A 26617-nucleotide genomic window follows, 5' to 3' on the forward strand; every position below is an offset into this window, starting at 1 on the left:
CTTTGCCCTGCTAGAGCTAAGAAGATTGTTTCGGGCTGAATGTAACTCATGCCTTTGGGTTTCTCTTAGCATCTCCCTTTTGAGGGATTGTGTGCTGAAGACGTGGTAACATCTCATCGTTCAGAAAATCCAAAATGTGACCCGGAAAACATTTTTTGGCCTAATCGAATGCAACTGGAAGCATGACCTGCATGCTAAGCCCACCGTGGCTTCCCTCACCAAAGAAGACAAAGGAGTTAAAATGTAGATCCTAATAATAAACAAACCCTGCTGCCATCTATCCTGGGGGGGCTTTTGCCGTTTAGCATGCAGAGGAAGCAGTGGTTTCCTTGAATGTGCATATTGTTACCAGCCAAGGTGCCAACGCCATAGAACCTCGTGCTTGAGAACAACTTGCTGATGGAGTTGTCAGGGGAAGCAGCATCTATGGATGGACTCAGATCATAAACCTTCCAGGATGTTAGCTGAGCCATTGTATCTCTTTGGGAAGGTATAATAGGCTTCTTGGACCCAGGTATTTTTCATGTCTCTCTGCTTTGCTCCATCCTTCCTCATTGTGATTGGCCTCCTGTCCTTTCCCTAGCTCTCTATAACTCCCCAAACCTCTTAGCAGACTTTCTCTCCAAAACAAAGCACTCCACTTGTAGGGCTCACAGACTCCATTCTTCACTCTGGCCCTGTGAGCTGTATTCATACATGTGGTGGTGCTAAATTTTGGCCTCACACAGGGTATGGTTAAAAGACCAAAGTCTGCCCCTATCTTGGCTATGTTCTCCAGCCTATCCTTTTGCTTTCCTTCTTGGTTAGACACCTGCAGAGATCCATAACAACCTCCTCTTCTCTTAACAACCCCTGATCCTGTTGGTAAGGTGGAGCACAGGCTCCTCCCATGTGTGGCAGGAAGTCAATCAAAACATTGAAATGTTCACAATTGTGAAACATCTCTAATCATCCCTAGATCCTCTCAAATCTTGCCTGACTCATTTCCCCAAACCCAAACCACCAAAAAGGATTCCTAGCATGTGCTTGCTTCTCTAAATCCTACACAGTTACATCTCCCCTCACATCCTACGTTTCCTCCAAATCCACACACACCGATATCTTTCCCAGGGTCTGAACTCTACATAAGCCACGCGTATCCTCAAGCTTCCTTTAAGTGGCTATTTTTGTGTGGTGAGGTCAACAGGAGTGTCGTCATGGGAGAGGGCATGTCTTGTGTGAACATATATGGGGTACTTTGTGACTTGCTTAGCCTACATATTTCTTGGGGGGGGGAGGTGAGTGAAGATATCAAGGAACAACAGTTAGCTACTGCATCATGTGCTGTACAACTGTTGGCACATTTCAGAGGTGCACCCAGCACAGCTAAAAGCTAAAGCATTCATTTTTACTAGTCTTCTGCAAAAGGTATTACCTGACATTTTGTATTAGTCACTCTAATTAATATCCTGCAATAATGTAATATTTTAAGTCAGGAATGTTAAAGAGCAAATGTTGTGCACTGGGTAGCATACTGGAACTGGACCAAGGAGAAGGAACATGAACATCACTGGGAAACCTTGGTCCAGTTACTTTCTCTTTTTCTAACTTTTCAGGGTTACTGTGAGGATAAAATGGGTTGTGCCTGTGGGTGTCTCTTTTATCACTGTTATGAAAGAACTATTTGGCTACTGTCAGTAAGGATAGCACATTAATACTTATGACTCCACTGAATAGTCTCCCTTTCCAGTTTTCAAAAACAGAAATTTCAGTTGAATAGAAATATATCCTGAAGAATACTTCAATTATTTGAATATCCATCTCTCTCTCTCTCTCTCTCTCTCTCTCTCTCTCTCTCTCTCTCTCTCTCTCTCGTCACTCCTAAACAGTGTCGTTGCCTTTTCTCTTGCTGTTGTATATTCCTCGTCTCTTGGGTCATCGTAGCCAATCAAGGATCACATAGGCCAAAAAAGGAAGACATGTCTTGAAACTCTCAAAAAATATTGTGAAAAAATGTGAATAGTGACTATTAAAACTAATATTGTTGGTGAAGAAAATAATTATTTGGAGATTAAGCTTCTGGCATGGTTCTTTCGTGCTAGATTTTACACAGCTGGACACAACTCATTAAGAAATGATCGCACTCGTCCCATTGAAATAAATAAAAGCTTCTCAAGGCCATTCATGTGCCCCTTTCACAAATCCCATTCACTTCAATGGAGCATGTACTGGAGACATTTCCAAAGGGTTGTGCCCAGTGTTAATACATTGCTTTCACTTCAAATGAGAGAAGAATCTGGCCAAGCTCTTTTCATGATAAATATCACAGTTTTTTAAAGGTTCCAAAAACCCAGCTTTAACACTCACTTAAAGTGATAATTGTTATCTATAGGAGGTGAGTGCAGAAGGAGTGTTTGTTATGAGAGCAATTAAACTCCAGTCTTAGAACTACACAAATATAGTGTCTGGGGTTGCCCCCCCTCCCTCTGCAGAGAAACCATCTTCATCCACTGTGTTGCCACTGCATTCATAAAAGCAAATTACATCAAGGCATTGAACCTTAGAGAGTTTAAAAATAAGACTTTTGCAAACTCCACTACAAGGGAAGATGCTCCAGCGCCTCTCCCTACCCTTAAATAATGCAAAGTAATAGGCTACCAGTTCAGTTATTTTAAACTAAAACAGATAAAAATAGATGAGATCTCTCATCTTTTTTTATTACCGAATCATGATGTGGAATAATGAAGGCAAAGTATAGCTGCTGAGGTCTTTCCCAGTTGGGCTTACCCGAGGGGCAGGGTGGGGAGACTCTTGCAATGATGCAGTCAGGCTAGCAGTGGAAATTCACTGGGAAAATGAGCAGTGGCGTTTGATGGGGCAACTTGTTGAGTCCCACCAAAGCCACCAGGTTCAGTTCAGATGAACCTTTCTATAAGGTCTTTCCACCTTATTCCACCATGTGTCGTGGGCTGAGGCTACAGAGAGGAAAGAGATGCCAGCTTTCCAGAAGTATTGCACAGCAGTAGCCCAGAAATGTGGGTTGTTTCATGGCGTATGTGTTCCTTCCCCATTTCTCTTTGGTTTCAGAAAACTCATTTGACTGACTATAGCTAGGCTGGAAAGGGTGAAGAACTAAGTTGAACTGTTCAACTTTAGAAGCAGATCTGGCTCTCCACAGGAAAGGTGGTCTTGTTTCCATTGTTCTCAATCACCCTAAAGCACTCTGGAGGCATCATAACCCAGTGTGTTTGCCAATATGGTACCCTTCAGATGGTGCTTGATGACAACTCCCCTCAACCCTGTCCTAGCCAATCAAGAAATACAAAGAAAGCAGGATGATATCACATGGTTGTGTAAGCCTGCTGTGGACCCCCAGAAACAAAAAAGCCCAGGTTGCCAAATGCCTGAGCAGAGCTTCCTTTGAGAGTCCTAACGCTCAGAGAACAGCAAGTTGATTTGGAGAACAGCAGGGATCACATGGACCACAAGGTCATGTCACTCAAGTCTCTTCCTTATCACTGGTGGAGAATGGCTGCTGCTACCATCTCCATGACCATCTTCACCCTAGTAAAAATCTTAACTTCTTCATAGCATACAGACTGTTTCATCTGAGGTGGTGCCACCTCATGTTGCCTTGTGCCAAGAGGAGAGTCAGTGTGATGTAGTGCTGGACTAAAACTAAGGAGACCCAGCTTCACTTTCTACCTAGACATCCAGCTCACTGAATGAGCTTGGGCCAGCCACTGTCTCTCAGCCTAATCTCCTCCTTCACAAGGTTGTTGGGTGAGGAAAGAACAAGGCAAATCCACCTGGTTAAACGTGCTAAGGCCACCTCCAGATAATGCTCAGCATTCTGAAGACCCAACAACTATCAGGTCTTGCAGAGCATCTTTCAAAGGACCCTCTTGCACCATGCTTTGCAGGCACCACTGATCAGCTGATCTGCATCTGCAACCCCCCCCCTTTGGCTCAAGCAGATTTTTTACCTGTAGGGCAGATGGCAATGGCTTGGCCAAAATACCCCACCCCCATGGGCCCTGATAAGCCCTGCAGTATGGAGGTCTCCCACCACTGCTCTTGATAATACACAGAAAGATGAGCAGTGCAGTAAATGTGGCACTGGAGGAAGAGAAAACTGAGAACTATTTAAATAACTGAAGGATTGTTATTTAGAAGGCAGCAAAGCAGGTTTGGTAGGTGGGTTGTTATCCAGGAAGACTATTCATTTTGCCCTGGGTACCTGGGAAGGAGCTATGGTCTATGGGGTCACGAAGAGTCGGACACGAGTAAACGACTAAACAACAACAACCTGGGAAGGTGGTTCCAGGAAATGGTATTAAGGCACATGATTATTCTTTTGGGGGCTTTTTTAGGTTTCCTGAAACTCAGTAGTTCTGGGTCTAGTCAATGTCTGGACAAAAGAAACTCATAGTAGGCTGGTTAGCTATAATGTGGCCTCCAGCTGAGTATTCTCCATTTAATTAAGCTCCATCCCTATGTACAGAAGGCAGGCACTACACCTGTACACATTCCAGTGCTTCTTAAAAACTCGTGAGTTCTCCCGCTTCTGATCCTGCTGACCGTGACTGCGATCCAGCGAAGCCCTTCCCGCCGGCCCTACCAGAGAGGACGAGAAAGCGCATCCTTCGCGCATCCCCAAAGGAGGACGAGGCGGGCCCTGCGCGCTGTGCTCGCTGGAGAGGGAATCTCCTTGCGCACCAAGGAGGGAAAGGTGGACCTCGCGGGGAAGGATGGCCAAGGCGCCACTCTCCTCGCCCTGAGCGTAGAAAAAGGACCCTGCGCAGCTGTGCGCAACGGAGAGGGAATCTTTTGTTTTCTGTTCGTATGGCCGTCCGGCCCAGGATGTTATGCTGCCTGAGGAAATACTACCCAGTCAAGGTGCAACCAAGAGTCCCCAAAGCCAGTCAGGTGGTCCCTGAGAAAGACAAGCCCACAAAGCGCCCCTTAGCCTAGAAAAGGACTCTACTGTGCCGGAGCCATTTGATTCCAGATGGCTTGGGTGCAGCAAAGCAAATTGAATAGGGGAGGAAAGGCACTCTGCACATTCCCCAAAGCACGCACATCTGCTTGTCCATTGGGCCATCGATCGGGCTCGGAATGTCTACACTGACTGGCGGCGACTCTCCAGGGATTCAGGCAGGGATCATTTCCAAGCCGCCCTGGAGATGATATTTTTGTTGTTGTTGTTGTTGTTGTTATTGTTATTGTTGTTGTTATTCACTTATGCTCGCAAGGCAGGTGCTGTGCCACTGAGCTAAGGCCCTTCTCGGTGGATTTCCCCATAGATTGGAAAGGGTAGCCTGGCAGCGCCGCTGTGCGCCATAAGGGCGCTTACCGTAGGAGCGCACGCTTTTGGAAGCGGAACCTCTCGGAGGGCGCTGCTGTAAACTCCCCGGCCTGAATGTCAAGGAGAGACACCGGCATGGGAGGGACGAGCACGAGGGAGCTTCCTGGGACGAGTAGGATCTGCCCAGGCCCCGGGAGAAACTTCGCAGGTCACCAGACTAGCCCCCGCGCCCCGAGCCATCCTGCTACGGCTGCTCCAAGTAAAAGGCGCGCCGTGGCCAGGGAGCCTCCTACCGTTTCGGGAAGGAACTGGCAGGCAGGGACCTGGGAGAAAGCGAGGGGTTGGAGTGCTGGGAGTTGGGAGACCCCAACTTCCTCGACTTAATAGAGGAGAGAAGAACCCGAAGCGACTCCGAGCTTGGCCGTTTCCCCATCAAGGTCAGGATTCAGCAGTGGAAATGGAAGCGTTGCTGGGGGTAGTGGGGAGGATTCTGAAAGAGGAAGGAAGGAAGGTAGAGATGCGGAGTGCGTGGCTGGCTGGGAGAAACACTGAGGACCAGTAGCTTTCTTTTTTTAATGAGGGCACGCCCCTACCTGCGGACAAAGGGGGGGCCAGATAAAGAGCCTTTGCACCAGAGAAGACCTTTTCAAGCTCAAATGTTAAAATGCTGCGTTCCCCACCACGACATTGTGATGTTTGTGCAACTTTAAATCAGTGCAACTCACTTCTGAGAGAAGTCGTTTTTATTCAGCGCAAAAGTGCCTTGCAATAAAAGGGGAACAATAAAACAGAAGTCGGGGGGACATAAATGCAAATGTCTGGGCTGAGGGGTTTTCAGAAGCCTCCGGGATGTGGATACCGGGACAGAGGTTCCAGATTTGCTAGCTAGGATCTGCGCCTCTATTACGGGATCCTAGAAAGTTCACAGGCAATGAGACGTTCGGTGCTACTGCGATGGGGTGGGAGGAAGGTTGCGGTAAGTCTTGTGTGGTGTAATAAAGAGAAGAGCTATCGCCTGGCTGTGGTAAAGAGGAAGCAGCTGTATACTGACCCTTTGTCCATTTAGCTCAGTATTGCCCACACTGACCGGCAGTGGCTCTCCGGGGTTTCAGGCAGAGGTCTCTCCCAGCCCTACCTCGAAGTGTCAGCCCTTGAACCTGGAGCCTTCTGCAGGCAAGCCAGATGCCACGAGAGGAATGGCATGAGAAGAAAGCAAGCCTGGTGGACTATTCACATTTTGAAACTGCAGGTTAGCAAAAGCTACTGAGCTGCAAGCGACCATTATTATTCCATTAAAAATCTGTCTGGGTAGGAAATTTAATGAGGGTTCAAGTCCAGAACTATGTGTGGCCCGAACAGACAGGTGGGCAGGGAAAGGAAGAGAGGGTCGTATTCTTTGCTTGGTTGGGGGGGAGAACTCAGGTATGGAGGACCACATGGAGAGAGACGGCAGTCCGCCTTGTGAGGGAAGGAGGATTTTGCTGCCTTCAAGACGCCGAGAGCAAAGAAAGTGGTGTCAAAACATCTATCTCTTTAACTGCCTCTCCATATACATAAATATCTATCTCTTTATCTATCTCGCTATCTACATAAACATATATGCATATACATCAATGAAAGGTTAAGTGGTGACACGTGGCCTCCATCCTGGGTCTTGGAGTAGGGAGCCATTCATCTGAACAACTAGGTCTCTATGGTATATTTTTCATCCCTTCATTCGACAGATATGAGGGCAGCTTTCTTGGGCTCTTTCAGAAGACAGAGCCAACCATAGCGTGAGTTTCAGATCTCAAAGGCAACTGGTTTCCCATCGATTATTATTATTTAATTCAAGAGCCTAAGAGATTAATCCCCATACAGAGTTCATCTAGGCCCAGGATCGAATGGTTAGAGTTGCTTGGACACAGGCAGGGCAGGCACACACGTTATGTGTATGACTCAAAGACTGTGGATATTACATATGCACACACGCTTTCCCTTACCCTATGGGAAACACCAGCAATTACCTGCTTCAGGTGTCCTTTGAAGGCAAATCCCACCACCACCACCGTCAGGCCATCCCTGATCATTCAGCTGCACCCTGTCATTTTTGTACATTACCCTATTTTGCCTCCTTTTTACTGCTCTTCTGATTGTTTTGGTAATTACCAATTTGGTAATATTGGTAATTTTCCAGGTTTTTTAGTCGCTGTACACCTTTCTTTGGTCTAAACCAAAGACATAAATCATGCTGAAAGCGATTCAAAACATTCAAAAGCTCCAAATACCACCCCCCACTTGAGATGTTTAGCCTTCAGAAGCCTGCGAGGAATATTGGAGTCATTGAAGCCAACAGCATTGCAGTGTAGGCCCGAACTCAGCATTGACGCCTCCCTTCTGTGGTGCCCCCTCTGAAAAAAGGAAAAGCGTTCTTCAAAGCCACCACTCCTAGGTAGGACAACATGAAGTAGGCATATGGGACGGGGAGGTTTTATTCAAGTAGCACGCTGTCTATAAAGTTCCCGTATAGAAGCAGTTTTAAAAAGTGACATTTACGCACAATCGCTCCTTCCTTGGGTGGCTCTCAAGAATGACTGGGCATGCACCCCTCTTTGTGCGTGTGTCGGGGTGTGTACGAAGTGTCCCCTTTCAGGAGAAAGTCCTGGAATAAATGACACCTTGGGGCTCCGTCTGCGCTTCTCTCTTCCACCTTCCTTTGCATCATTTCTAAGAGGTGAGGTGGGGGGGGGGGAGATAGAACAGGAGGGTGGAACAGCTGCAGCCCCAGAGCTTAGGTGAAGCTGACTAGACCCAGCCCTAGCGAAGAGCAGCTCTGTTTTCTTTCATCTCCCCTTTGATAGCGGAGCTGATCTGAACTTCCTACCTCGTTACAACTTTTCTTCCTCCTTCCCTCGCCGGCCCCCCCGCCCCCACCCACTTTTTATTACTCGCGCGTAGTAATTAATTCCTCCTTGGCGCGTTTCCTCTCCTGCAGTGATCTTTGGGTCACTGGTTTGTACATATGGCGAGCTGATAATGAAAAGGAGGCGATCGCGGGGTGGGAGGAGGGCGAGGCCGGGATGGGGGGCCCGTTTCCTTGTTCCTGCAGGAGACGCGCTTGGCTGGGCGCGCAACCTCTGCGCCTTCCCGCGCCCCCCCCCCCAGACCTATGGCTCGAGCCCCGTTGTACATTGAAGAGGAGGGTGGGGTGGAGAGCGATCCAAGTTTTGCAATAGCCCTGATCCTCCTCGCCAGTCAGGAGTAGCTGCTCCTTCTGACTCCTGGCCCCGTTTCATCGACGAGCTCCAAGAAAAGCCACATCAAAAGGCCGTACCCGTCTTTCTTGTCTAATAAGGTTCTGTAGACGGAGATGCTTCGGATCTGTTTTCACACAGAGGGAGCATATATAAGACGTGTGATTATTATTATTCTTTTTTAAAAAAAAAAATGCCAAGCCAGTTTTCAGCCCTCGCATTTCTCTTTGAAAAGTTAGACGGGACGTCACAAAGTTTTAAAGGCTGTCCATTCTAGCTAGGAACCACAACAAGACGTCGAGAGTTGGGGTTGGGTGGTTGTTGACAGAAAATCAATGATGACGCATTAAAATAAATTAATGTAAAGGCGGGGGGGGATGTCTGACTTCTATTTTTGAATTTTCGGGTGAGCGTGATGCATCTGGTTGCACAGGTTCGATTGGCAACCCAGCGTTTGCCCTAGAAAGCGCCGATCCTCAAACTAGTTAAGCTGATGCACTAAAATGATAAAAGAGAGTCATTTCACTCTGGGGCTCACGATTCCAGTAAATACGTTTGGTTTACTTAGGAGTAAGTCCCTTGATTCCCGCCGAGTTTACTTTCTAAGGAAGTACGGGAAGGATCGGGGCTTCGCCCTAGAGCTTATTTAAGCAACTTTACTTGCAAGTAAAGGTAGACATGACGTCTCTCACGGGTAAACCTCTGGAAAGAAACGAAGTTCAAAACCAACCTGGGACTTGGGTCTCAACGTGGCAATTCCTGTAGGGATCTGTGCTTTAATATATACAGCTCACCTCCGGTGAGCAATCTTGTTACACCAATGGGACTACTCCGGAGTAAGTAGGGGGGAAAACCTACATAGCTGCCAAGTTTTCCCTTTTCTCGCGAGGAAGCCTATTCAGCATAATGAAATTTCCCTTAAAAAAGGGATAACTTGGCAGCTATGAACCTATGCTTGCTGCAGATTGTTATAATTTTGCAGAATGACCCACTTCTTTCGAAACTTGGGGTCTGTTTGGGATTTTATGATAACTCACTTTTTCCCAAGCAAGGCTTCCAAGTAAGGAGAGTCTTGTGAAAAGTCTGGAGACATTCTGTAGATCCTAGTGGGTAGCTTGATAAATAGGTGGTAACTTTTTTTATACCCCCCTCCTCAGGAAAAAAATGTCCTTAGTTATTTCAGTGAGTTGACATTGCTGAATTCCTGTGGGATGCTTTCTTTGGAAACCTCCAAAGCGAACAACAGGTCTCTCCGACAGGCATGGCCAACCTGTTTGCTCATGGTTGGGACTCGGCAAAAGCCGTTGAAGCTGCCCTTATCTCCAGGCCCATCTCTCCACGATTTTGCTCGTCTCTCAACACCTTTGTCCGGCCAGGAGCTTTCTGCAGCCCGGGATAAAGGCGACCGTTGCCGGCCAGCGGGAGACAACCATTAATTTCACTTTAAACTTAGCCCCATCCGCGCCGTTCACTTGATGACGTGTGAGGAATCCCACGGCAACTGGAGTAAGAAATAAACTTTGATAAAGCAAAACTTATTTTCAAAACTTTCAGATTTCCTTCCCCCCCCTTTACAATCCGTATTTTATATTTGCATATATCACAACCTCATCCGCAAAGTTATTTCAACAGAAGCAGCTTTGTTCAACCTTATTATGTAAAAATAAATCCTTTTAAAAATACCCCCCTTCCTTGTCTTCGAGGCCAGGATGGGGGAGGTACTAAGTCTAACTTTCTTGGGAAGTTGCCCCCTTAAGTTCTGGAAGCTCAAATCAACTGGGACTGAACTCTTCCTCTCCCCTCGAGTCGTGCCCCCACCAAGTATCTGCAAAATGCTTGGCGAGATCCTATTTTTGGTGTGCGCCGTTTCCAGGTGTCACTCCCCCCCCCCCGCGCGATTTCAAAAGGTCCTTTCCATTGTGTTTCTGTCTAGATGGGCAGATATCAAGGTGTCTCGCTTCCACTCCGCTCTATATATTCCACACCAGCTTCTGTTACTCTTCCTAACAAAATTTACCACTCTGCCAAAAAAAAAAAGTTTAAGAGGAGTGGAAGAAGAAAAAAAGAAAAGAAAAGAAAAGATGTAATTGATGTTATCCCAAGAAAGCTCAGTCCCCACCCCCTTTCATTTCCAAGCCCTTCAGGTACAAGGAGAAGAGCGAGAGAATGAGAGATGTTCCAAGATATTTTTTTGTTGTTGATGGTTTTTTTTGCCTTCTGTAGGGTTAATACATCAGAAGGCGAGCTTCTCCCGCCTCGGCCAATCAGAACTCAGCCCTGGCAGCTATAATATAGAACTAAAGGCAGGCTCCACTCACAAGCGTTTGTAGCTGAGCTCCCATTAGAATCCAGACCTTTTTTTTCCCTCCCCCTTCCTTCCGCCTTCATTCTTGCTTTCCTGAACGTTTTTTTGGGGGGGTCTCTGCCTCCCGGTGCCACGATCCAAACTCCGATGAGTTCCGTTATCACAAGCGACCTCCTCGAAGCTGCCATTCCAGCACCTGTCTGGCTAGGGATCGGGGGAGAGTATCCGAAGGAGCAGGCAGCGAAAAGGCGATAGGAGGCTCTGAAAGAACCGCAGATCTCCAGAGAGAGAGAGGGGGACAGACAGACAGACAGACCGAAAGAGGCAGAGAGGACACACACACACACACACACACACACACACACACACACACACACACACACACACACACAGCAACCAGGCAGGGAGCCGTGTGCGCGCGTGTGTGTGCGTGCGCGCGCGTGGAAAGTGGCCGTTTCCTCCACGGACGGAATGCTGCTCTTGCGGAGAATTGGTCTCCTGCTGGTCTTCGTGGGCGCTCTGCTGCTCTCCTGCGGGCTGGCTTGTGGACCTGGCAGGGGCTTCGGCAAGAGGCGGCACCCGAAGAAGCTGACCCCTTTAGCCTACAAGCAGTTCATTCCCAACGTGGCAGAGAAGACGCTGGGCGCCAGTGGAAGGTACGAAGGCAAGATCAGCCGCAACTCGGAGCGCTTTAAAGAGCTCACCCCCAATTACAACCCTGACATTATTTTTAAGGATGAAGAGAACACGGGAGCCGACAGGCTGATGACACAGGTCAGGAAAAAAAATACACCCTTCCGCTTCTTCTCGTTCAGACGTTCGCGCTTTGTGTGTGCGTGTATGCGGGGTGGGGTTGGGAGGGGAGGGACCCCCTGAGTTTAAGCGGCAGTCGCGGTGGGAGCGTCCTCTCCTTCAAGGCATGCCGGCATCCTCCTCCCACATCCTCCCCTTTCCTCGTCCTTAGCTCTGTTTTCTCAATGGGTCTCCATAAGTTTGCAAAAGAAAGGTGGGCGGGTGGGCGCCTCTACCTGTCTGCCTATCTGTGCGCATTTATTCCTTCTCCTGGGCTGTGACCAGGGAGGCTGGAGAGAGGGGGAGCGCGCGTGTGTAAATGGTGTGATAGTTGCAGGGAGAACCACGCTATGCCCTTCCCTGGGAGTTGGTTGGTTAGCTGGTTCCGAGTGCATCCTGCCCCCTCCCCACCCCCCAAGGGACCTACTTGGATCTAACGAATAGGGTGACGCTAATGGGGCCCTTAAGTGCATATTGACTGTGCCAAACCCCTTCTTTCCCTTGGGCATTTATTTTATTTTTATTTTTTAAAATTTAGATACATACAGTTTAAATTAACCACCTTTCCCTAATTGCACCTTGCAAGCTTCTGCTGGCAAGGTCGGGATCTTGCACTTCCGAAAGGCTAGCTTGAAGTTCAGTAACAATAATAATAATAACAGCAACAGCGTGATCACCGTTATTATGCGCGTTCGACTTATAGCCGTGCTGCAAAACCATCTTTTGCAACTGTGCCAAACAGAGCGTTAATCTATCGATTTTCCTTTAAGGATGCTCACCAGCAGAGCTATATTCCTTCCCCGCCCCCACCGCAAGAGGGGGAGGGACAAGTAACTTAAGCAGCATTGCATCACTTGTTTGAGAGAAAGGAAGAATATCCGATGTATGGCTGGCGCATCTATCTATCATCTACATGCATATATAGATATACTGTATATACATATTCAAAACGCGCCCGATTCCTTGGATATGGGCTAAAAATTGGATCCTGGAACTATTATCCATTAACCATCAACCTTTTACTAGGTTAAGAATTCTTCTGATCATCCTGAATCATAGCTAATGATTGCTATTTGCTCAGGGGTGATGGTGCTATTTGCCATAACCTCCAACCGCCCCCACCGCCCCCGCGCACCAGCCTCCTAGTTTCGGAGTTCCTTCCAAGTACCTGCAATGTCATCGTCCCTAGAAATGGGTTTCCTTCCAAATATAGGTCAACAGTCGTTGCCCCCCTCCTCCCCGCACCTCAGTCGCTATTAATATATTTAAGCCCCACCTTCGTTTCTATAATAAGAGCTCAGCTGGAGACTCCAGGAGGAGGGGGGGGGGATTTCCTAAACTCTGCCCTCTCCGCTCCTCTTCCCCACCTCCTTCCTCCTCCCCATTCTTCTCCCGCGGCCTGATTTTCCGCACGTTTAGGAGATTTATCCGGGCCAAACGGAAGAGCGGCGGCCGCGATCTCCAGCCGACCACCTTAAATCTGACTGCACCTTAGGAGGGTGCTGACGCGCGCGCCGCGCCGAGACGCGCGAGCCTCCCTTAACCAGGGACAGGCCAAGCGCACGGGGCTTGGGGAGAGTTCAGCGCCCGATCCCGCCTCCTGGAAGGCGAGAGAGAAAGAAGGCGAAGCGCAAATGGAGAGGGCAAGGCCAGCAGCGAGGAAGAGGGGTGCCATTGTGGGCGACCTCCTCCTCCTTTGCTCCAGTTCCCAGTCTCCTTCCATCATCTCCCCCCCCCTCCACCGCCCCATACGCGCACACTTTCCTCATCTGCCAAGACGCAAGAACTGGGGGTAGCTGTGCGGCGGCCAGTCCAGCCCATCTCGCATTTTCAGCTCCACTTACTCCTCTTGTATCGATCGCAACGGCTAGGATTTCAGTTTGTATCCTTTTGAAAGGCGGCCGAGGCTGCTGCTGCTGCTGCTGCCGCCGCCGCTGCCGTCTTCTGGTGCTGCTGACTTGCTGTGTGGCGCGGAAGCTCCAGGAACAGACGCCCTACCCCCCCCCTTCTCCCTCTCCCTCTGTGCGCGCATCCCCACAGCACGAGCCTAACATGTTATGTCTAGATCTTCTTAGGCGAAGTCAATCAGAAAAGCAATCACAAGCAAGTTCCTTCCTCCCCAAGAGAGCATGGGACGAGCTTGGGAACAGGGCATAGATACGTATGAGCAATTGGAGGGGGGGGGCAGCAAGGAGGAGATGCCGGCCTCTATTGCTCGGCTCTAGGTTGCTTCTCTACACACGCCACCACCACCCCTCCAGCCCCGCAGCCTTCTTCCCAAGCGCCTTGGGGTCTCTCTCTCTCTCTCTCTCTCTCTCTCTCTCTCTCTCTCTCTCTCTCTCTCTCTCTCTCTCTCTCTCAGCGCATAGCGCATAGCAAAGCTTCCCTTCCTTCTACTCGGCTGGCCTCCTTTGCTGCATTAGCTAGCAGCGTTTGAACTTCTGACCTTCTGTCAACTTCCCTCAGACGAAGGAAACAGAAAAACAACATCACACACACACACGCTTCACAGTGCTTCTTATTCCCTTGTATACAAAGGGGGCACCTGGGAATGCGAGGAAGGGCAGGGTGAGGAGAGCTGCGCCGGGCAGGCGCCTCAGCGATGCCACTCGTCCAATGGACTTGGAAGGACGCTGGGTGGGGATGAGAATTTTGGTGGTGGGTGGCTTAAAAAGAGAGCAAGAACCCCGTTTGGGTGGGCCGGATAAGCAGACCTCGGTGCCCAAGTCCGTCGAGGCGGAGCCCAAAGGCAGCCTCGAGGGCATCCGCAGAAGCTTATCTGCTGCGATCCCAAGTGTGGATGCGGTGCTGCAGGTTGTGGGGAGGGAGGGGTAGAAAGCGTGGAGCGGGATGTGCCTTTGATATGCAGAATTGTCGGTATGAATGAATCCTAGTCTGGTGGGTCACCTCATCAGATCTGTTCCCCCACGCCTTGCCTCCTGCTTCGTCCCGGCGCAGCCGAGATTCAGCCTGCTCCATTCAACCTTGGGGGGAAGAAAAGGGGGGAAGGCGCGGGGAGGGGAGAGAGAGAGAGAGAGAGAGAGAGAGAGAGAGGTATGACGCCCTGGACGGAATTGTTAAACTTTCAGAGCAGTTGCTTGAATGCATTAGCCGCTGGTTAATATTAACTCCGCGAGTGGGGAGGGGGAGAAGAGCGCAAATAGAGAGAGCTCGGAGCTGGCGGGTGATTCCTAAGTTTACAGGTGACAGAAGCTCTTGGTTGAAGGGTTCTCCCCACCCCGCCTCCCACACCCAGCCCTACACACACAAACGCGGCCAGCCATTGGCTGGATCTGCAGGCAAGATAAGGGTGCCAGCTCTTTTATGATAAAGTTGGAATTCGTCTGAAATAATAATAATAAACCCCAGGGGAGCCGTTAAGGAACCGCCGCCCCCTTCATAGCTCCCGGGAACTCTGAGCTCCCGGGAGCCAAAGAGAGGCACGCAGACCTAGTCTGGAAGGTCGTTCTCGCAGCCCGATCCTATGAATATTTTCTTGGAAGTCAGTGCCACCGAGTTCAGGGGGACAGGGACTGCTGTTTACCGGGAGTAAATCCTACTGAGCCCAGTGGGGTTTACTTCTGAGCAGCGATATATAGGATTGCGGCTTTACTCCCTTTTCGCAGCCCGGGACTTGGTTTACTCGAGAGTAAATCTCACACAGAGTGGGGCGGGGACGGCTCCCCACAGCCTCGCTATGAACGTATTGACTGGCGTATAGGAGCGCAATCCTATGCCTGCCTGCCTACTCAGAAGCCACCGCCAGCGGGGCTTACTCTCGGGTAAAACGATTGCTGCCTCGCTTGGGGATAGGCACGCACATGATCGCGCTGCGGCGGGCCCGACGACAGGTGCATGTTCGAAGTGTGGGTCGGCTGGCTCGGGGGGAAGAGGAAGGCGCGGAGGCGACGGGCGGTTTGTTGAGCCCCTCGGCCAGGCCCCTCTGGCGTGCGCGCGCAGACGCACACGGCGCCCACCGACGCGGTCCTGCTGCGCTTCACGGTGGCTGAGCAGAGCGGGGCTTGATCGGCGGCACACGACCCGATGAATTAATAAATAGCTGAGGCTTCACGGCTTTTGACTCTGACAATCCCGGCTCAGCCGGTCTTTCCCTCCCTCTCCTCTCTGCGCTTGGCAAAGAGGCTGCTCGGAGGAGCTGCCAGAGAATCCCCGAAGCTGCCCTTTCTTCCCTGCCGGCCACCGTGCGCCTCGTCCCTCCAAGGCCTCCCGCTGAGAATGGAATCTGCCCTGGAAGTTCAGGTGTCTGGGCTCGGAGGGTGTACGAATTTCCTTACGACCCCCCCCCCTCCTTCAGCCTAGCCTGCGATTGTCAAAGTTTCAGGTCCCCACCTCCTGCTCTTTCTTTCTTACTTTCTTCCGCGGTGCAAAGGGAAAAGAAAGAGGCCGGCCAGTGGGGCGGAATGCGCCACGACCCGGGCCACGCTGCGCAAGAAGTTTGCGCCAAGTCTGGGCACTTTCTACTCATTGCGTGATCAGCTTCTCGTCTCTCCTTCCATAATTATGATAACGGCGGTGATGATGTCACTGTTAATACAAAGCCCTTCCCGGCAATGCTAAGTGGTGGCGTTTTGCTCGTAGGAAGCGAAAACCTAGGCCTCGGCTGGCTGCTTGACTGCTTTCTCTCTTGGAAAGGCTGGAACAGACGCGGGATAAGCTCCTTCTGAGCAGCAGAAACCCCCCCCCTCCAAAAAACCCACCTCCCTCCTTTCTGAAGGACCTGAAAAGGGCACTCGTGGCGTTTGCTACTTATTGCAAAGTTTGCTACTTAGTGGAAGCTCCCTGCAATGTAGGGTGAAGTGCCTTTCCTCGGAGAAAGGCAGTGTCTTATTAAAATTCGGAATGCATCATAATGCATAGAAAAGCGAGTTGCCCGGATTGTTGTTATTTAATTGGGGGCAGATTATACATTTTCCATGTCTGGGGAAAAAAGGAAAAATATAATCGAAAGAACGACCTGTGTTTTGGTATGTGTCTTCGGACTTTTCTCTGTCCTTCAAGCAATCTCTCCTCCCCTGGCCAGTCCAGGCCTGTGGCAAAGCTTGTTGGGGCTTTGATAGCTATAGTGAGGTCGGGGAAAGCGAGCGCCAGGAGGTTCCCCGGCTGCCGAATGCAGAGAGACAACGGAGGGGTTGTAGGGTTGTAGATGACACAGAAAGACCTCGGCCAAGAGTCCCTCCCTCCTGGAGATGCTGGGGACAGTCAGAACCTGGGACCTTCTGCATTCAAAGCAGGTGCTCTTCTGACGACCTACGGCTCTCTCTCTCCATCCCTAAAAGCAACCGAAGAATACCCAACACGCATCAGCACCCAAATGGGCCCCAGAGAGCACATTCAGCAGTAGCTGCTGAGCAAGATGCAGGAAGGAAACGGCAGTCTTGGCACTTGCCAGTTGTGTTGATGGTTAGGAGGCCAGTATAGACACTGAGCAGAATCAAGTGGCGCAGCGGCTCTTGGATTTTATAATCTCAGGCTACAGGTGGGGGTTTGCATGTTTGAATTTCCTCCACACAAAAGATAAATAATCTTCATGCAGATAAGAAACAGCATTTCAGGAAGAAGATGGGTTTGGCCTGGTCTTATTTTTCTGAGTGCACCGAGAGGTTTTGGTTTGTTTGGAGAAAGAAGCCGTCTGCACAGAACTTCAGCTTGAAGTGGCACAGTCTAGCAAAGGCTTTACGGTTTATAACTTTATTTCTGAGTAAGGTGGTAGGTAGAGTAGATCCAAGAGCAGAAAATGTGGGGCTGAGTCATCAATCCTGCGAATCAAGGAGTAAGTCCCATTGGCCATTTGTGTGCTTCTGACTGAACCATAGAATCATAGAGTTGGAAGAGACCACAAGAACCTTTGGAGTCAATGCGCTTGATATATTGGAAGGCTTAACTTTATAGAAAGTCAGCCTTCAGTTTGCTTCAAAAGTCAACCCCACTGAAATAAACGGGACTTTCCCCACTTAGCACCCTGATTTTAACCTCAGTTCTGCTTGGGAGTAAAAATATTAGGTTATGGGGTGGCTGCTGTTTTAAGCATACAAAGGGCAGGAACTTAGTAGGCATGTCTACTCAGAAGTATGTCCTATTGTGTTCAGCAAGTCTTGCTCCCATGTAAGGACCACAATTTTACTTGCAAATAGGTTCCAATAAGGGAAGCGAACTTGCTTCGGAGTAAACGCATTTAGAGGTGTCCTTCTGGGTTATCAGATAACCGGGGGCTGTTGGTAAGGCTGTTGCACCTTGCGACCTTGCGGGAGCATTTACCAATGGGGCATAGCTTAAGCCGCCTCTGCACCTGCTTGTTTTCTGGGAGCCGTGAAAACAGTTGTTTCAGTCCTGGGACTCCTATCTAAAAGGCACATTTTTAAACGTGCGGGTCCGCGCGTTAGTTTCTTGACCCTACAGCAGCTGGATCCCGTTGGATCGGACACACGAGATCATGTGCGGGGAGGTCTAGAAGGCAATTGTGTCCTCCGGTAAACTTTGCTCGGCTGCCAGTGTGGAGAAAGGGGTCTTGCCCTCCAGCAACACACTAAAGGCATAAGGAACGAGCACCCGTGGCGCTTGGAAGGGCCGGGGACGCGAATGGGAAGCGTTGCCGGGGCTTCCATACTCAATTCCGCGGATCTCCAGGGAGGGCTGGGAGAGACTCCTGCTGAAACTCTGGGAGAGCCACTGCCAATCAGTGCAGACGGTATGGAGCTACAAGAACCCTCAGTGTCCTATACCCCCACGTTCCAATTATGGGATCCAAAGCGTTTCTTCCCGGGAGATTCCACCGTAGGGTGGCGCAGTGGCGCATCTTTTTGTGCCTGTGAGCGATCCTCGGGGCAGAGATTAGAGCCTAAGTGTACGTTCTCCGTGATGGGTTAAGGGTTAAGACCGCAACACACACACGTCTCGTGCAGCTCGATCCTATCCACGTTTATACAGGAGCAAGTTCTATCCCCAAGGAAGTTTCCACGTGATCCACAGCCTCCTTTTCATGCCGTTGGTCTCTGTCCGGTAGTTCCTGTTCCCGTCTTTTCTATCCACCTGCTTCTTTCCCGCCCCCAACTGGAACCTTTGCTCGCAAAACCGACTTGCGATGTATCCTAAACAGGCAGAAACGTTCAGGATGAAATCATGGGTGCGCACGGGTTTTCCTCCGTGGTGAGTGGGCAGAGGAGATGGCTTAAGAAGCAAATAAGCCTTGTTGGTTTTCGGAAAGAGGATAGGAAGCTTTAAGGCTGCGATCCTAAGCAGATCCCCCCGTCCCGGTTTCGAAATCAACACGGTTCTTTCTTACCTCCAAAAGAGCTGTTCTAAAAAAAAAGTTTGCGATGGAATGCTTCGGTCACTGGAGGATACCACCCACAAAACATCTGTGGATCGTACCTTTCTCCCCGCCCTGCCTTCTAAGATGTTCTCATATTCGACTCGCTCTGCTCTCAAACTGTCCCTAGAAATAAGCAACGTGGGTAAAGGTGTGCGTGCGTGAGTCAGTATCCTTGAGGTGGGAGGGGGGTGGGCTTAGCCAGTTGGGCAACAGGCCGGGAGACACGGGTAGCCGCTGGGATGGTTGCCATGGATGCCTTCGCAGTCTGAGTCTTCCTCAGCTCTGCGTGGAAATCCGGGGTCCACGCAGAGTGGGAGAGCGCATCAGCGCCCAACAGCTGTGAGACTGCTGTGGGGTGGGGAGGGATTGGAACCCATTTAGGAGTGCAGGAGGAAGAGGAGCGGGCACGATCCTAGCTGACATCCCTTCCGGATCCTGACCTTCACAGGAGCGCACCAGATCCATATCAATGAATGCACCGATCTGTTTTAGGATGGAGAAACTCCATCATGTTGTTGTTGGGCTCCAGCTCCCATCACCCCGAGCCAGAATGGCCAGTGGCGGGGAATAGGGGGCCCAGCAGCTCCTGGGGGGCCCATTCCATTCCTGATCTATCGCCTCGAGATGCGAGGAGTGGGGAAGCGATACGATTCGGGTACCGGAGGGCTGTTTAACCCTTGGCAGTCTTCGCGCGTCTCCAGAAAGATGCGCGCGGAAGGGAGGTGTGGATGGGTCGCTCGCTGCTGCTGCTATTACTACTCTGGGATGGCGGGAGTGGGGAAGCAGGGAGCGGCTGGCCTTCCTTTCCTCCCCTCGCGATGCTCCTGTGCTCTGCTTGACACCCCCCCTCCACTCCCCCCTGCAGCGCTGCAAGGACAAGCTGAACGCCTTGGCGATCTCGGTGATGAACCAGTGGCCTGGCGTGAAGCTGCGCGTGACCGAGGGCTGGGACGAGGACGGCCACCACTCCGAGGAGTCGCTGCACTACGAGGGCCGCGCCGTGGACATCACCACCTCGGATCGGGACCGCAGCAAATATGGCATGCTGGCGCGCCTGGCCGTCGAGGCCGGCTTCGACTGGGTGTACTACGAGTCCAAGGCGCACATCCACTGCTCGGTCAAGGCCGGTAAGAAGCGGGCTGGGGGAGGCACATTCGACTCAGGAACCGACCCTTAACACCCCATCCGAATATATATAGATGTTGCTCTGTTATTAACCTCTTCGCAGCATTTCACAATAATGATAGCTCGGTCCTGAAGAATGGTTGGAGTCCCCAAGACGTTTGGATGGTGCCTTGTGCGCCTCCTTCCGGCAACTCCTGCAGCCAAGCTGCTGCCAAAAGTCTTGCTGTGCTTTCCTTTGGACTTACTGTATCAGCGAAGTCCAAGGTTTGTCGCCTGGGCAGCCCAGGACCTCCAGACACACTGCCCAGGCTTGCTAAAGCAGTGGTTTGACTTGAACACACACACCCCAAACGCACTCCATTGTCTCTCTATAGACAGACGGATGCCAACCCCACACATAGCTTGGCCTGCATAGAAAGAGAAGGGGCAGTGTTAAGATCAGACTCCTAGTAGTAAGCAGGTAGTAAGTACAGTACTGTAGTAGTTCACATCTGTTTCTTTATTCTAAACAACATAGCAGGTAGTGTATAGATCACACAAAAGGGATTGGTCTTTGATCATAACAGCTTGGTGTAACTGTTGCTGCTAGTAGTAAGCAAATCCTAGTATTAGTACCGTAGTACTTGACATTCACTTTGTGCCAGGGACTTGCTAGTTGAAATACAGTATTGAAAAGGACGGGTCAGTGGATCTCACAGCCAACAATCAGTCCTGCTATAGGACAGTTGCTACAACTACAATTATTTGGGATTAGTATTCCCCATACTGCCTACTCTGTATTAGGGGGACAAGCAAGGAATGGAGAAGTGGAACAATCCCATGGCAATTGGCCAGATAATTTAAGAAGTGCCAGTGGAGCTATAGCACCTTAAAAGACAAAGAGCTTTGTTGTGATGTGTGATTTCATGGGCAACCCAACAGGCCTATCTTAACCCAGCATACTGTCGCCAATGCCCCTGAGAAACTCACAAAGCAGGTGTGAAGGTGTTGAGCTAGCCTACAGTCAGCAATCCACAGGTAGACTGCCTTTATGTGTAGAGGTTTCTGCTTAGCTATCTTGGCCAGTCTGCCAAGCCACTGGCAGGCCCATTCTCCACAAATCTGCCAAATCCTTGGTTGCTGGTGACCATCAGCTTGACTTCATTGTGCCTTGTGTGGAGAATGAATGGTGCTTAGGGCAGGACTGGGGAATCTGTGGCTCTCCAAACCTCATTGGACCCCAGTTCCCTCCGGGCCCAGCCAGCCAGCCACAGGTTCCCCAACCAGGCTTATGGAGAAGTGGCAGTGGCTGGTGTCTAGTGGAAATGGTAGGTCAGAAGGCAGGGAGCCCAACCATAGTTGGAGCCAGAGCCAATGAAAGGAGAGCTGACTAGTTTTGGTCTCCACTGTCCTCTCTGCTGAATTGCACAAGCCCAACGCTGAGGCTGAGGTTCAGGCAGTGCCACCAAGGCAAGCAGATGGGCCGGGAGGGGCAGGGCCCCAATTGCCCTAAGGGACAAAACTCCAATGTGAAATCTGCAGTCAATGTCCACTGAACCCACAATGTAAGGGAGAATCCACCTCTCACGGACGGATCTGCCCTTCATTGCCATGGGGAGACCTTGCCCCAGACTCCACTGAGCTGCGGCTCCCACCCTCCTCTGGAAACCACCTGAGAAAAGGCTATCCCAGGCTTGCCTGTCAGATTTAAAGACTGCAGTCCTGCTGCCCACTTGAAGCCAGCTCCATTTAAGTCACTGACTTACTGCCAAGGAAAACTGTCTAGGAATCTGAATACAGAGAGCTCGTTGAAAACCTCTCTCCTCAAGCCAGTTAAGCCCTTTGCTTTTCTGCTTCCAACTCCCGAGTACGAAGTCTGCGCAGCTTTATTTTGACTAGTTTGCAAGCAACAGCATTTTACTTTCCAGGACTGTGTTTAGACAGGGAGATGCTGGGTTCTCACTAGAAGGAGATTAGATCCCACGCGCACCCTACCCTATCCCGAGGAAGAGTCAAAGCTCACTGGTCATAGGCCAGGCTTGCCCCTAGCAGTCGGGATTCCTTCTCTGCTGAATCATTGGCAAATGCACTTGAGGCTGCCAGTCAAATTGCAAGATGGATTTAGGCGCAGCGAGTGAGAGAGGCTGGTTTACTTGTGGCTACAATGTGGGTCGCCCTTGATGCGGTTTAACTCACTCCTCAGCTCACTTTTAACTCCCTGGTGAGCACCAGAAAGTTGATGCTAGCGCTCAAACCGGGATAGTAGTGCATTGCTGCACCTGTAGTAAGATTAGAGGCTTGGATTGTAAAGATTAGAGGCTTTACAATCCAATTCCAGCTCCTTCAGACTTAGAACTGACTCAGCCCATTCAGGCCTGACCTAGATTGGGATTGTAAGCAGCTGGCACCCCCAACTCAAGCCCATCCCTCACTTCAAATGCAAACAACTCTCAGGCAGGGACAGCTCAGTCCTTTGCTGCTCATCCTTCAGTCTTGTAGAAGGGCAATCCCCTTTGTGGCTCTTCTGGGAAGAAGAAAAAGATTCTAGTAGAGAATTCTCATGCGTTTGACTCTCCAACAGGCAGTGCGACCCACAAACTAATTTACCCGGCATAATTGCTCTTACATAGGGCCAGTGCTGTTTTCTGACAGATGGGGTGTGGCCAAGACCCCATTTTTCTTTCGCAACAAGCTGGAAGAGGCCAAGTCCTGTGTCGACTGGATTTCAAATGCTTTCCCACCACGCCTCGCCCTATATTCATCCTAAAATAGGTTAATTAGTAAACTCCTTCCTCATTATTCTTTTTGTTCCTGCTTCTCTGTCATCTGCAATAAAACCACCCTAGCTCCGATGAAAAAAGTTGTTTTCTCAAATCCGGATTGTAAATCGGCACATTTACACGAGGCAAATTCTTTTAATCTGGATCACAAATGGCCACCGTTTAGATGAGCCAAAACCTAAGGGCCAAAAGCACCCCCCCCCCCCACACACCTTCTCAGCTTCCTTCTTATAATCCACCTGGCGGTTCTGGGAATCCCCCGTGCTTGCAGCGCCACCTGCTGGTCCGGCGGAGAAATGCACTCATGTGGCCGGCCCCCTCCCCCTCAAGCTATCTGCATAAATTGTCGCTTTTTAGCAAAACAGTTAACGGTGAATTATTTCGGAGGAGTCAGGCCGCTTGTTTTGCCACCTCCTCTCGTTTGTTTGTTGCCTGGAGTTTAAACAGTAGTTCAATGGCAGCTTTCAGCTGGGGCAAAAAAAAACAAAAAAAACACCCCAACAACAAAAAAAACCCCACCACTTTAAACGTGCCAAGAAACATGCATTCGCGAAAGAAAAATAATGAACTTGCTCTAAATATATCGATTGACATAAGAAACGAGTTAACGGCGTGCTCGTGTTTGGGAGGAGGGCGGGGACCAGCCACTCATTTAAGTCAATGGAGATGATTCCATTGAGAAGAGGATGGAAGCAGCTCCGGTTTCTTCTAACTAGCCTCTAAGGAAAAGAGTTCCTATCCCTAAATATATGCCCCCCCTCTCCCCTTCCACACCCTCACACACAGAGCTCCATCTCTGCCCCCCACCCTACCATGAAATGAGTAGGAAATTCACTGCCCCTGTTTAAATAACTATCTGCAGAGGGTTCGTGGGCATGTGGAGATGGCATATACTACATTTCTTTGGCTTCAGGCTATGAGAGGTAACATTTTAAAAGTCTTGAGCAGCATCAAGTTATTTAATTAAGCAGTGAAAACAAAGCACCTGAGCCTTACAAGGCTAGTTTACAGGAAGAAGATGAAAAGGTGCGTGTATTTTCGTGTATGCGTAAGAATATGTGCATAAGCTAGCCTTCTGGATGTTGTTCAGCTCTGTCTGCTTCGGCCAGCCAGGCCAATGATCAGGGGTGATGGGCATTGTAGTCCAAGGACATTTTGAGAGTCACTGGTTGCCCTCCCCGGGCAGAGGACGCACCTAAATATTCCTTGTTTTTCTGCCGCGCCGAAGAAGAAGAAGAAGAAGAAGAAGAAGAAGAAGAAGAAGAAGAAGAAGAAGAAGAAAGTTTAAACAAAGAGGAAGTGGCAGATATTTAGGACGGAGGGTTAACTTTCCTATGCAGGGAATGCTCAGGGATACTCATCCATAACTTTCAGAAAAATCCACCTGGATTTAAGAACATAAGAAGAACCTGCTGGATCAGGCCAATGTCCCATCCAGTCCAGCATCCTATTCTCACAGTGCCCAACCAGATGCCAGTAGGAAACCTGCAAGCAGGATCCGAGCACAGGGGCCACTCTTCCCTCCTGTGGTTTCCAGTAACCATTATTTGGAAGCATTGCTGCATCCCTCTATGGTGGCAGAGTGTAGCCTCTGTTGCTAGTAGCCATTGATAGCCCTCTCCCAGTTAATAATTATTACTATAATTAACAACTGGCCTAAATTATTCATTTCCCTTCAAAAGGGCACTGCAACTGGATTTCCACCCTGTAGCTCTTGCAAATTATCTATCGTTAAACATTTGTATTGTGGATACGATAGTGTAGACTTTCCCATCCGCCAAAACCTGGCTTCCAAAACAGGAACTTAAGTCCCTACACACACACACACACACACACACACACACACACACAAAGATAGTTTAATAATGATTGTGGTGCATGTTGGGTGCTGTAGGATCACTGGAAATGTCCAAAGGACTTGGTGGTTTATGTTGGACAACGTCAAGTTTGTGTATAGGTACCGTTTCTAAACATCTAAAGATGCTTGCGATTTAGGCTGCCATTGGGCTGCAAGTCAACCCAATTAGATTCGACAGGACATACGTCTGAGAAGGCATGGTTAGGATTGCAGCCTTACTCAATCACTGAAGAGGGCATGGAAATGGTTAAAATCTGGACCCAGAGTTAATAACAACTAGATTGGTCCATAACAGCATCCAGAAGTCTAGGACAGAGACTTCCTCATTGTAGATAGGAAGAATAATGGGCTGCGGCAATTTCTGTTTCACATACTTTTAATGATCCTCATAGTGAGCATGGAACATCTTGTGGTGGCAGCCAATAACCACCTATGTTTGTCCTTTAAGATATACATACAAAAATAGTGCAGGAGATGAATGAGAGAGAGAGAGAGAGAGAGAGAGAGAGAGAGAGACAGACAGACAGACAGACAGACAGACAGACAGACAGACTTGTACTGTAGTTTGTAGATTATGGAAGATTTTGCCAATGCAATGACGTCCAGATGTTACTGGACTACAACTCCCATCAGCTCCAGCCAGTTGGCTGGGCTGATTGAAGTTGTAGTCCAACATCATTCACCAGGTGGGCGAAGGCTGAATTAATGAACAAAATGGACTACTGAGTTAATTCCAACTAAGTTCTACTTAGAGTAGACCCACTGAAGTGCACGGACTTGTCTAACTTTCCGGTAGGTTTATCCATTAGAATCCACTCTGAGTAGAACCTAGTTTGATTAGAAACCATGAATTTCAGCTGGTCTACTTTGAACAGAGTGTAGCTGGAGGCAAGCCATAGAATCTAGGTGGTGTGGGGGTTAAAAGGGTCTTCCCCCAAGACTCTTTTGAAGTGAAGGACAATTGCCGCAGTGCCTTGCCTCTTCTTCGGATCACATTTCTCTCTATCTCCACAAGAGCTAGAACAATGATAGCACAGAACAGATGACCCGAATAGATGCTCATTGGAGGGGTAGAAGCCACTGCACTGTATAACAGTGCAATAATGTGGAATGGTATAATAGTGTTGTTCTTATGATGTAATAGTGCTTGCCAGTTCCCTTTGTCTCACTTGTGCACATTCACTAGCTCCAGTGACATGTGGAAAACTCAGCACATGTTGTTGTTGTTGTTGTTTAGTCGTTTAGTCGTGTCCGACTCTTCGTGACCCCATGGACCATAGCACGCCAGGCACTCCTGTCTTCCACTGCCTCCCGCAGTTTGGTCAGACTCACGTTGGTGGCTTCGAGAACACTGTCCAACCATCTCGTCCTCTGTCGTCCCCTTCTCCTTGTGCCCTCAATCTTTCCCAACATCAGGGTCTATGCCAGGGAGTCTTCTCTTCTCATGAGGTGGCCAAAGTATTGGAGCCTCAGCTTCAGGATCTTTCCTTCCAGTGAGCACTCAGGGCTGATTTCCTTGAGAATGGATAGGTTTGAACTTCTCGCAGTCCATGGGACTCTCAAGAGCAGGGGTCAGCAAACTTTTTCAGCAGGGGGCTGGTCCACTGTCACTCAGACCTTGTGGGGGGCTGGACTATATTTTGGAAAAAAATATGAACGAATTGCTATGCCCCACAAATAACCCAGAGATGCATTTTAAATAAAAGCACACATTCTACTCATGTAAAAACACCAGGCAGGCCCCACAAATAACCCAGAGATGCATTTTAAATAAAAGGACACATTCTACTCATGTAAAAACATGCTGATTCCCGGACCATCCGAGGGCCAGATTGAGAAGGCGATTGGGCTGCATCCAGGCCCTGGGCCTTAGTTTGGGGACCCCTGCTCAAGAGTCTCCTCCACACCATGGGCACAAAATAAGTATT

General features: G+C 49.6%; 1 protein-coding gene and 1 long non-coding RNA gene across 2 annotated transcripts in view; one reads left to right on the forward strand and one right to left on the reverse strand.

The window, feature by feature from the left end:
* Positions 1–7742: 7742 nt before the first annotated feature.
* LOC148684300 (uncharacterized) lies at positions 7743–13584 on the reverse strand. Its single transcript, XR_015946309.1, has 3 exons — positions 13462–13584; positions 9558–10021; positions 7743–8647 (listed from the first exon to the last, which is right to left on the reverse strand). It is a non-coding gene; the product is annotated as an uncharacterized LOC148684300 (long non-coding RNA).
* Positions 10837–26617, forward strand: part of SHH (sonic hedgehog signaling molecule) — a 31677-nt gene continuing 15896 nt past the window's right edge. Inside the window, exons 1-2 of the mRNA XM_035129645.3 lie at positions 10837–11599; positions 19813–20074. Of these exons, the coding sequence (XP_034985536.3) occupies positions 11297–11599; positions 19813–20074 (565 nt within the window). The 5' untranslated portion in view covers positions 10837–11296. The remainder of the gene's footprint in view (positions 11600–19812; positions 20075–26617) is intronic.

The sequence above is a fragment of the Zootoca vivipara genome, chromosome 11 (assembly GCF_965207765.1).
Source record: "Zootoca vivipara chromosome 11, rZooViv2.hap1.1, whole genome shotgun sequence".
In the NCBI taxonomy this organism is placed as follows: domain Eukaryota; kingdom Metazoa; phylum Chordata; class Lepidosauria; order Squamata; family Lacertidae; genus Zootoca; species Zootoca vivipara.